The sequence below is a fragment of the Dioscorea cayenensis genome, unplaced genomic scaffold, assembly GCF_009730915.1.
Source record: "Dioscorea cayenensis subsp. rotundata cultivar TDr96_F1 unplaced genomic scaffold, TDr96_F1_v2_PseudoChromosome.rev07_lg8_w22 25.fasta BLBR01001342.1, whole genome shotgun sequence".
NCBI lineage: Eukaryota > Viridiplantae > Streptophyta > Magnoliopsida > Dioscoreales > Dioscoreaceae > Dioscorea > Dioscorea cayenensis.
In genome coordinates this window covers 71,863-83,080 of record NW_024087733.1, presented here as the reverse complement: position 1 = coordinate 83,080, position 11,218 = coordinate 71,863, and the positions used below count along the sequence as shown (strand labels likewise).

At 35.2% G+C, this 11,218-nt stretch overlaps 3 protein-coding genes across 3 annotated transcripts; 1 reads left to right on the top strand and 2 right to left on the bottom strand.

Moving 5' to 3' along the window:
- Positions 1–117: 117 nt before the first annotated feature.
- On the top strand, positions 118–3,548 carry LOC120256229 (U2 small nuclear ribonucleoprotein A'). Its single transcript, XM_039263960.1, is given in 9 exon segments — positions 118–220; positions 222–267; positions 411–451; positions 888–1,017; positions 1,101–1,306; positions 2,270–2,443; positions 2,672–2,722; positions 2,796–2,962; positions 3,186–3,548. Coding segments are annotated over 8 exon segments (825 nt in total). The 5' UTR covers positions 118–184; the 3' UTR covers positions 2,937–2,962; positions 3,186–3,548.
- Positions 3,549–3,845: 297 nt separating this feature from the next.
- Positions 3,846–7,188, bottom strand: LOC120256223 (equilibrative nucleotide transporter 1-like). Its single transcript, XM_039263954.1, has 2 exons — positions 6,590–7,188; positions 3,846–4,626 (listed from the first exon to the last, which is right to left on the bottom strand). The coding sequence occupies exons 1-2, from the start codon at positions 7,164–7,166 to the stop codon at positions 3,896–3,898; spliced, it is 1,308 nt and encodes a 435-aa protein (XP_039119888.1). The 5' UTR covers positions 7,167–7,188; the 3' UTR covers positions 3,846–3,895.
- A 2,056-nt stretch (positions 7,189–9,244) lies between these two features.
- Positions 9,245–10,938, bottom strand: LOC120256225 (monothiol glutaredoxin-S7, chloroplastic). Its single transcript, XM_039263955.1, has 4 exons — positions 10,677–10,938; positions 10,277–10,546; positions 9,626–9,713; positions 9,245–9,534 (listed from the first exon to the last, which is right to left on the bottom strand). The coding sequence occupies exons 1-3, from the start codon at positions 10,876–10,878 to the stop codon at positions 9,658–9,660; spliced, it is 528 nt and encodes a 175-aa protein (XP_039119889.1). The 5' UTR covers positions 10,879–10,938; the 3' UTR covers positions 9,245–9,534; positions 9,626–9,657.
- Positions 10,939–11,218: the final 280 nt, after the last annotated feature.

Sequence of the window (11,218 nt, the reverse complement as noted above, 5' to 3'; positions counted from 1 at the left end):
AAAATAAAAAAACACAAGGGGCAAACCAAAATTTGCGGCAGAGTAACACGCAATAATGAAAAGTTTTAGGGGTTTATATGTAAAAAAAGATGGACTAGAATACAAAATGGAGTGATTGTGTTGTGTTGTGAGAAGAGGCGGTGACAACCCTTGGCGAGTTCTTCGTCTTCGATCTCCGGCGGCGATGGTGAGACTCACCGCCGATCTCATATGGAAGAGTCCCTCACTTCTTCAATGCCATCAAGGAGCGCGAGCTTGATCTCCGAGGTTCCAAATCCTTCTTCATTTCCCCTAAACCCTAACCCTAGCTTCGGTTTTTCTTTTTCCCCTTTTTTTTTTTTCTCTTCTTATTTTTTTTTTTATTGGATTTATGTCTCACCATGTTTTTCATTTCTGGATTTGGTTTTCAGGTAACAAAATTGCTGTTATTGAGAATTTGGGCGCCACAGAGGTGAGTTTTCAATTTCAAAAATCCTTTTTTTATTCTCTTATTTTGCTCTCTTTCGTCTTTGCGATTGGTTTGTGGGTTTATTTCAGCTCATGATTCTCTGGGTAGCAAAACCCTAATAAGGCTAGTTCTGTGAGAATGTGATTTGAGACATGCTGCATTGTAATTTTTTATATTTTGATCATCATTGTATTATTGTCACATATTAGTTTCTTTCCAAATAATTGAACTTTGCTGGAACTATTGATTAACATTAGTAAAACCCCAATGGAGGTACTTGAGTGAGCTAATGTCATTTGAAGCATGTTTGAATCTAAATTTTCATTTTTCACAAGCATTTTCAATTTTGGTGTTGGATGTCTCCTTGAGTAGGAATATGGTCCTTTGTACTGGAAAATGTGAATTTTGGTGATTATGTGTTCCATTGTCTCTTTTGCAGGACCAATTTGATACTATTGATTTATCTGATAATGAGATTGTGAAGCTTGAAAATTTCCCTTTCTTAAATCGTCTGGGCACTTTGCTGATAAATAATAATAGAATTACTCGCATCAACCCTAATCTTGGAGGTATTGATACCTGGACATAGTTGATGAACTTTAATTCTCTGATTGATGATTCCGTGCTTTATGAAGTATATTTTGATTTTCAGAATTCCTGCCAAAATTGCACACTCTCATCTTGACAAACAACCGTCTTGTAAACTTGGTGGAGATTGACCCCCTTTCTTCTCTTCCAAAGCTGCAAATGCTCAGCCTACTAGACAACAATGTGACAAAGAAGCCAAATTATCGTCTATATGTCATCCATAAATTGAAAGGTCTGCGACTGCTAGATTTTAAGAAAGTGAAGCAAAAGGTTAGCTTTTTTCCTTAGTGATGTCTTATGTTTGAGTTTATCTTTCAAATCACTTTGCCTTAATTATGTATAAAAACTGAAAAGGTGGGTGTATAAGAATCTATATGAATCAACAGGGGTGGCAATAGAAGAATATTTAGTATTAGTCCTCTCCATTTGCACGTAATACATAAATTGCTGTGATCATAATCTAATGGGAGCAGAAACATCTTTTGCTTGAGTTCATCTTTTCAATTTACTTTGCCTTAAGTATGTATAAAAACTGAAAGTTGGGTGTATGATAATCATCTTGAAGGAATGAGTCTTATAAAAACTGAAAGTTGGCTGTATGATAATCATCTGAAGATTGAAGACATTTATTAAAATAATCATGAGAAATTCCTATTTTGATCCTTGAAGGACAATGATTTGCTTTTGTCTGAGAAAAATGACGTAACAGCAGAAATTAACCTTATAACCGTTTGGTTTAAAACTGCATCATTGTCGGTTGTGATTGTAATAGGATTTACACACTTGCATGTGAGAATGCATGTAGATCATTCTTATCATTTTGCCAGCTTCTTTGCCTAGAGCTTCCTAGTTGTACTTGAGAAAATATGGAATACATTAGCAACTATATTACCAAGAGTTGCGAAGATTCTAGTTGATTATATGCCACTTCAAATTTACAAAATATTGTAGATTCGCATAGGATTGATTTCTAATGGTCCTGGTCAACATGGGACAATTTCTGATGATGTCTGTATGTATAATACACATACATGGGATAGATGATTGGAACATTTAATGCGGCACCTCATTGAAAGAGCTAACAACCTTTGCCCGTTGGGCGTAAGGAGCGGAGGTCTTTTTTATTTTATTTTTAACTTTATCAAGCTTTTGCATATGCAAGCCTTGGGTGATATGATTTTTTTTTTCTTTTGCTAAATTATCTCGAATATTGTTTCTAATCTTGATAAATAGGAGAGGATTGAAGCACAAAATATGTTTGCAACCAAGGAAGCAGAAGACGAGGCCAAAAAAGTGCCAGTGAAGACATTCACTCCAGGTGAGGTGCAGGATGTACCAGATAATACAAAGACAGAGAAACCTCCTAGAGTTGTGGCCCCCACACCAGAGCAAATTACTGCCATCAAGGTGAAGCGAGATGGAATTATCTCTTGCCAAATTCTGATAGCTCTTAAGAGTTACACATGCCATTTCAATGTGACAAATTTTGAAATAATTTTAACTGACATATGTTGCTAATACATGTCTACTATTAGAATTTATTCATATGGCAGAAGTTCTTCAGATTGACTATTCACTTGTGAGAGCCTTTCTACGTCTCCGTTTAAGATTGATCATAAGTTCTTTGAAATGCAGGCTGCAATAGTAAATTCTCAAACACTTGAAGAAGTTGCAAGGCTCGAGCAGGTAATTTCTCATTCTAGTACCATCTTTCTGTTGTCAATTCCTGAACTAATCTTTATGTGTTACTACCTTGCAGGCACTTAAATCTGGCCAAATTCCTGCAGAGTTTAATGTCCCAGGCAATGATACAGAAATGAGTACTGTTCAGGAGAATGATGATAAAATGGACACAGATGACAAAAATGACGTGGATGATGCCCCAAATCAAGAGGGCTGATTGAAGATGCCCCAATAATCAGTCAGGTGTCTACATTGCACCCTAAACCCTCCTCTCATTGTCTTAATCATTTGCAAATGTATGAGCCATTCTTGATATTACATGTTCCATTTTGTGCTCCAAACTGAAATTTATCTTTACAGTGTCATTTCGAGTTTCTAACACGAACGCAAATTGCTTTGCTCCCAAATCAGAATCTTATGCTTTCCAGTTTCTATAAGATATTGACTATAGTATCCTTAATTTCAGGGCGGGACACAACATCCATGTGCTATGTCTTGAAGGTTACTTTGATCAGCAAACTGAGTTGCGTGTGATCAAGATTCTGCCATATTAATTGGCTATGAGAAGCATGAGTTGGCCCCCTGATCTATTGCACCTATCCATTTTGAAATTTCAGACTCGACTCAGAAAACAGTCTTAATTGAATTCTGTACTGTCTAAAGTTTAACCGGTAGATCAGACTATAATGCTTTCGGTCAAGCCTGTTTTTTGTTTTAAGGATATATACATGTGATCTTATTGTATCAATGAGAGAATGTAGTTTGCCATGCTTGCCATGGGCCTATCTGACCAAGATTTTACTAATCTGAATGATAATTAATTTTGATTGATTCTGTTTTGCAGAAATTGTATCTCAGGTTGCAAGATGCCACATTTACAAACATGTCCAAATGAATGTTTTTGTTTAAAGGGTATATATATATATATATATATATGATATTATTGTATCAATGAGAGTATGATTAGCCATTGTTTGCCATGCCCCTATCTGACCAAGATTTTACTAACCTGAATGATAATTAATTTTGATTGATTCTGTTTTACACAAATTGTATTTCAGGTTGCAGGATGTCACATTTACAAACATATTCAAATTAAAAAAAATATTCAATGCACAAATAATTAAGAAAACCATAAATTGATAATAAAACAGTCTAGGGTTCAATCATTAACAATCAAATGACCCAAAACCAGGACACTACAGAACCAGCTGCCAAACCAATTGCCAAGAATATAACCATCAAGATCCCAGCAGTCTCAGAATGCTGAATTGCCACAAGTTTTGGAGCAATAATCATCAACACAGAGGTCAAGTACCCATTTGTGAGTCCCAGAATGCATGTCAACACCGTCACCGGTATCTCTGTCCGGAAAAACTTAGGACCATGTAAACAACCCAAAAACAGAGGATAAAACAGTAACCTCAGCACACAGGACACAACTGCAATCTTCGCATTCTCCAGCATGTAAACAGCAGTAAAACACTTGCCAACCAGATCAAACACATTATACGCTGCAATTAGGATGATGGGGTACCAATCTTTAAGCGCCTTCGAATGCACATCCTCGGTAATATATCCGGGAAATATTGAGAGTGTAACGACATAAATTAAGGCATTTGCAAACGCCAACCATTTGATTCTTTGTATGATGTGGCGGAGCGACAAGCTCCAGGTCGATGTGATCTCCAGTCCTTGTTCACTTCTCTCTTCTTTGAGAGCTTGTATTTTGAGGTTCTTGTAGTACTGGACAACAGGGAGCTTGTCGACTATGTTGTAGCAAATAACACATATGATCATCACCACAATGCTGACAATGAAGTAGAGGTTTGCACTCTTTCTCAGACCATCAGCATCTTGAGGGTACATTGATTTTGTTATAATTCTCATGGCTGATACTAGAACTCCTGCAATAATTGAAGATGATTCATTCAATAACATGCTTTAATAAAAGACAACCTCATGAGAGAGATACCAAAATCTCCATTGAAATTGCATGCCCTGGTTTGATTTTTAAAAAAAGATGAGAACCTTGAAATAATACAAGTCAAGAGGAAACAACAGTTCACATGTTCATGGAGTCATCAGGAAATTAGGGAAACAGAAAGTAGAAGCAAACAATAAGAATCCAAGACTCATCTCATGGAGAAAACTAAGAGGAAAAAAAGACAAATTATTAAGTAAAAGCATCTCAATAGTTTCACAAGGCATTGCTGCTTTTTTCTATGGGAAAATTTTTAACCTGTATCTAAAAATAACATAAACCACCACTCTCCAAAAAATTAGTTAAATTAATTTATATTAATTTTTTTCCTTGTTTTTCCATATGCATACATATCCTATGTGATTTTTAGGTATAGTCATCAACTAATATGTTTATTGTAATTTAACACGTACTTTACTAATACTTGATAAAATTCTCTACGAACATAGCCAAAACAAAAAAATATTCTTTTAGTTGTAATAAGAGAACAAGGGAGAGATTATTCACTATAAAAGCAAATAATGTCACTTTTTTTTATTAAACACTAATCATAAATTCTATCCTACATTAATAATGTGAGGTCACTTGCAATATTAATTGCACAACTCCATAATTTAAATTATCAATGCGGAGCAATCCTATAGTTATATATGAGCTAAACATATCAATTTCAAATGTCTGGCAATAGGCATTCCATGAATTAAATTATTAGAAATTTGCGGGAATATATATGTATATATATGTGTGTGTGTGTGTATGTGTGTGTGAGTGTGAGTGTGTTCAGCAAACTACAAAGTAAATGATCCTAAAAGCAAACACAAATCCAAAAAATACACAATGCTCAATTCTCATCTCATTCTTTTATCATTCCTTTACTGAAACAATACTCAATTCTGAAGTATATATAAGCATCTCAAAAGTTCCAAAATACACATCTTGCATTGACCATTGATCCAATAGCCCAATTTATAATCCCATGATATGGTTGAAATTTAACGTGTGTGTGATATGACATGCCACATTGTATAAAAAAATAAAAAGGAATAATACTCAAAATAATCCCCCATAATATGGTTTGGTCATCTTTTTAATCCTTCTATTATGAAATATGCTCATTTGGTTCTTTTATTTTTCTCCAATGGAAAATATCAGTCCTTTCTCTAACAAAACCCTGACATTAACACTGACGTGACTATATTTAATATCAAAAGAAACCAATGAATAACTTAAAATATTGCTAAAGATTTCTATGTCGGTATTAATGGATGTCATTTCAGCATGATCCAAAATGACGTGAAAAACCCTTACCAATGTTTTAAGCCATTCATTAATTTATTTTATATTAAACATGACCACGTTGTTAGTGGATGCTATATTGGTAAAAATGAACATTTTCATTCAAAGAAAATAGATGGACCAAATAGGCACATGACTAAAAAGTGAATTGACCATAACAGAGAACTATTTTAAAGATTATTCCAATTAAAATAATAATAATAACAATAAAATATAAATATAAAAAAATTCTCACATTGACCACAAATACCTTGAATCATACACTTAAAACAAAAAATAAATAAATAAATTTTGAAGTAAAAGCATCCCAAAAATTTCAAAGAACACATCACACATTGACCCACAAATCCCTCAATTTTCAAGTAAAACCATCTAAAAATTTTCAAAAGAAACACATAGCACATTGATCCACAATTCCTTGAATTCAATCTACTGGAAAAAGAGTTCAAATTTCAAATAAAAATCATCTCAAAAATTTCCCCAAAAATCAAAAACCAAATCACAAATCAATCCCCAATTCCCTCAAATTCCACAATCAAACCAATAAAAAAATCCCCAAAAAGCAAATGGCAATGGATTGGAATCAGTACCAGAAGCGGCGGTGCCAGCGACGGTGGCCTGCATGTATCTCTCCGGCAGCTCCCCAGCCTCACCAATCACTCCACTCTGAACCATCGCATCCGCGATCCCGGCGAGAACCACCACCGCCACAGTAACATCATAAGCAGCATACATCCCTTGCACCCCTTTCACCCAAGCCTCGTCCATCACCGGCACAACAACCAACGAAACCACGAAAAGACCCAAACCCGCGTTGATCCTCATCGGAGAACTGGATTTGCCGGCCACGCCGAGGACGAGGAGCAGGAAAACGAGGTTGGTAACCATGTAGGCCACCGGGAAGACCCGATCGACGGACGCCGAAGGGTAGAGGAAGGAGAAGTAGTCGACGGCGGTGATGAAGGCGTTCCATGGGAGGAGGTATCCGGTGCCAAGGATGAAGTAGATGACGTATGCGGTGAAGGAACCTTCCTCCGGTGGCGGAGGGTGTCTCGCCGCCGTTCCCGGCGGCAGCGCTGTGCTGCCAGGAGCGAGGAGGCTCTCGGCGGCGGCGGCGGCGCCGGTGGCCTCTTGATCTCGTCTCCCGGGGCTCACCGAGTATCCCATCGATCTCTCTTTCTAAAATTTCGTGAAAAGTTTGGGTTTTATTGAGAAATTTTGAAATTTGACTTCAGATTTCCACACGTTGTTAATATTGGATCATTTTGAAATTTTTTATTAATTTATTACAAAATTTTAATTTAATTTTTTTTTAACCTATGTTTCTGCGTTTCTTGAAGTTTAAAAATAAAAATAATATTTATTTTTAGTAAAATAATTTTTGATTTTTTTGTATGAGAATAGATTATGTGAAAGTTTTTCAAGGAAAAAGTTTTTTTTTCCTAAAAAAATACTTTTAGAGCATTTAAAAAATTATAATCATTTTAATTAATGGGTTAAACAAAATATATATATATAAGCATTCATCATCTACCAATGTTAGTAGATTCTCAAAATTTATATACGTTTGTATCAACCGTTAGAATTCAATCTATGCACAATGTAATGAACATTTTTACTAGACCTATGAAAAACAAAAATTTAATAAACCCAACAAACTCCTAATTAACCACTGTAACTCTATAACCTTACTGTACTCAAACTATGGATGTTCGATTACTGTACTCAACTATGGACATGGACATTCAATGAACGTCGAAAACTCCGCAATTAATGTATTATATATATAGTATGTTCTCTTTAGTGCGCTTGGTTATATTTCCCTATCTTTTTAATGTATTAATTAACGGCACGTTTCAACGACCTTTTTGAATAATTTTTCTAAGAGATTCTTATTGTCTCATTTTTTGGTTGTGCATTATTTGATCAAGGCCTTTTTATTTTATTGTATGTTATCTTCTTTTAAATGAAAAGGGAATCTCATTAATAATAATAATAATAATAATAATAATAATAATAATAATAAGATCAGAGATCCCCTAATGCACTCATCCAACACAGTGCACATGTTCAATTTCAATGTTGTTTTCTTTGTTTCTTTCTATTCTCTATTCAAACCAACCCCAACCAATCATTAAGAAAGAGTTCCACTAGTGGACGTTTATTTCTGAGGGGTCAAACTAAGACATTTATTTTGACATGTTATAATGACACACACTTTAAAAAGCTTGATAACATAGACTTTGTTTAACATTTGTTAATTACAGAACAAAAAATGAATATTGAGATGACAATGAACATTGAACCAAAATATATTGATCAAAAACAATGTTAACCCTAAAAAAAATAAACTTAAAAAGAAACATTGTGTATGCCTTCTTAACTTTTTTTCATCCTGCCTGATCTTGTGTAACACAAAGCAGTTATGTAACTGGTAATATATTAATATAGTCACTATAATAACAGAAAAACAAATGTTTCATATGAAACAGCAGTAACAATTGTGGTAGTTATAGGTGGTATATTTGCAGTAATTGTTTCTTCATCATTATATAATAGTTCTCACCTTTCATGGCTTCCTAAGCTAGAAGGACAACAAGGGTATTAAGGTTTCACACCATCAAGCATTGTCCTCAACTAACTTGATTATAGAGGAACAATTGAAGTAGCAACAGGAAAAACAACAGTATCATAGACAAACAGAAGTAGCAATTGCAGTAACTCATTGTACATTAGCAATATATATAACAGCAATCATAGTTATCATGGTCCTCAACTTCCTTAATATACAACCAAATGCATTATCAAATCAAAATAAAAAAAAAATCATTACAATACCAGCAAGCAATTATATCAGTTTCATATGTGGAGTAGGATCATCATCGTAACAGTGTTCATCTTTAATATCTCCCTTTGCACAAACCACAAAATATGTGTTTAAACTATCATTCTTGGTCCTCAACAGCCTTAAACAACAAATAAGGCCTTGCCACACAATCAAGACTGTCTAGCTAACAAGCATCCTCTCACTTCAAGATCTATGATCACATCGATAAAGTAAAATATATGCAGTGCAGAATACTTTGCACAAGGAAAAGTTTAGCTCTTTGATAATTGGAAGAATGAAGAAACGATATGAATGAAGTTGCACAAAGAATTAGTTGTTTGAGGAGATTAAAAGATCATCTTCATTTAAATCTAGCTTGTTTATTAGGATAAATTAAATCCAACAAATGTAAAAGTCAATCGGGAAGAGCAACTCACAGTTGGTAATTTAAATCTGATATAAAGGCATCATCCATAATAATAAGCGTTGCTGGTGATAATCAGAGCATATAGCTGTAACTAAAGAACTAGTCATTATTTAAGGGCACAGATAACAACAAATAAGATACTCATGCAAGACTGCAAAGACATGCTCACAGAAAATTAAGTATAAACCACAGAACTCAATTTCTTATCTCAGGATGAATCAACATTAAGGAACAAATTGCTTTCTCCAACAGCACCTGTCACTTCCCATTCTTTAATTCCTCTGTAAACACAAACCAATGCAATATAATAACCATATAGTAGTGGTTAAAAGAGCCCAAGCATGACCTGAATCAATTTCTCCATGTTTATACCTATGCTGATAATTCTCATGCTGAAACAACATTTAGGAACAGATTGCTTTCTCCAACTGCTCCTGCAACTGTCCATTTTTGTATGCTTCTGTAACACAAAACAATGCAAAATAATAAGCATGGAGAAGCATGAAAGTAGGATACAAAACATTAAACCATGATCACAGGTAATGACATTCTGATACAATACTAAATTTCTAGTTAACTCTCAGTATTATTCAGCAATCAAAAGTACCTAACATGAACCACAGCGATTCATGTTAACTCACACTAAATTTTCAAGAATAAAGGAGACTTAGTGTTTAAATCTAGATACTCCAAAAACAAATCCTAATGATTTTCCCAATGAACTTAAAGCAATATTGTGACAAAGTGACAAACAGATTTCTCTCCAAGAACAGCTGTTGCAACCTTGAATCTGGTCACACACACTAACCTCGTACATCTCTCTAACATGACACTATCAGTATACATCATATTACAAAAAACATATTCTCAAAGTATTCTTCCATAAACTAATGAAGATATCCCAAAATTCAACAATAATCAATACAGCAACCTTCAAACCAAATGGCAACTTTCTTAATAAGAAAACAATATATGAAGAAAGTCCAATGAAATCCAAAAGAACACATGGACAAGGAGCTATACCAACTGTGATGTCACAGCCACCAAAGAACTCGCCATCAATGTAGAGCTGAGGAAAGGTAGGCCAATTGGAATACTCTTTCAAGCCCTGGCGAAGGATTTCATTCTCCAGGATATTGAGAGTCTCGAACGGCACATTCAATGAATTGAGAATCTGCACAACAGTGCTGGAGAAGCCGCACTGAGGGAAATCCTTGGTGCCCTTCATGAAAAGAATCACTTTGTGGGACTTCACCACCTTATCCAATGTCGATTTCAGCTCCGGACTCAACGCTGAAACACAAACCCTAAGAAATAAAAATTCCAAATTCCAAAAATCCAATCTTTTCTGCAAAAGAGAACAAAACCAAACGAAAGCGCTTATTTTGAGGATTCAGAGATTGATGAGATGGAGATTGGATACCGGAAAAGCATCGAGCAGAGAGTGATGAGCCAGGGGGCTTGGAGGGGAAACGGCGGGGCTGGGAGATGGGGGCAACGCCAGCCATGCCATAGGAGCGAGAGAGGAGTGGATTGAGAGAAGGACGGGAGAAGGCGAGCACTCGAAGTGGAGAAGAGAAGGCGGAGGTCTTGAGAGGTTGGATCGATGCTGCAATGGAGGCCATGAACGAGGCGGACGGAGAATGAACTGGATTTCGGTGAATTTCTTTTCCTCTTGGCGAGAAAATTTTGAATGAAGCCCTTATATTTAATTTTATTCTTTTACGTCCTCAATCTCTTTTTTCATCCAAGACCCTGCAAAGTTCTTTATTTGCATTTCCTTGTGAGTTGTACTGCAAAATTACAAATTATGTGAATGTCTTTGGATTTATTTTTGCGTGTCTATTGTGTGTGTATATGTATATATACAAGTATGGATATCCGTGCTTATGCTCCGGGCTTTATTATCAAATACGATATTTTTCAAAAAATAAAAATAAAAAAAATTATTGACGCCAATATTAT

What these genes read in the sequence shown, in the direction of transcription:
- LOC120256223 (XM_039263954.1), bottom strand. Translation starts at nt 7,166, where the DNA reads ATGGGATACTCGGTGAGCCCCGGGAGACGAGATCAAGAGGCCACCGGC. An exon ending in CGCTGGCACCGCCGCTTCTG is followed by an intron (nt 4,627 to 6,589) that starts GTACTGATTCCA and finishes CAATTATTGCAG; the next exon opens with GAGTTCTAGTATCAGCCATG.
- LOC120256225 (XM_039263955.1), bottom strand. Translation starts at nt 10,878, where the DNA reads ATGGCCTCCATTGCAGCATCGATCCAACCTCTCAAGACCTCCGCCTTC. An exon ending in CTCTGCTCGATGCTTTTCCG is followed by an intron (nt 10,547 to 10,676) that starts GTATCCAATCTC and finishes TTTGTGTTTCAG; the next exon opens with CGTTGAGTCCGGAGCTGAAA. An exon ending in TGGCTGTGACATCACAGTTG is followed by an intron (nt 9,714 to 10,276) that starts GTATAGCTCCTT and finishes TTTGTGTTACAG; the next exon opens with AAGCATACAAAAATGGACAG.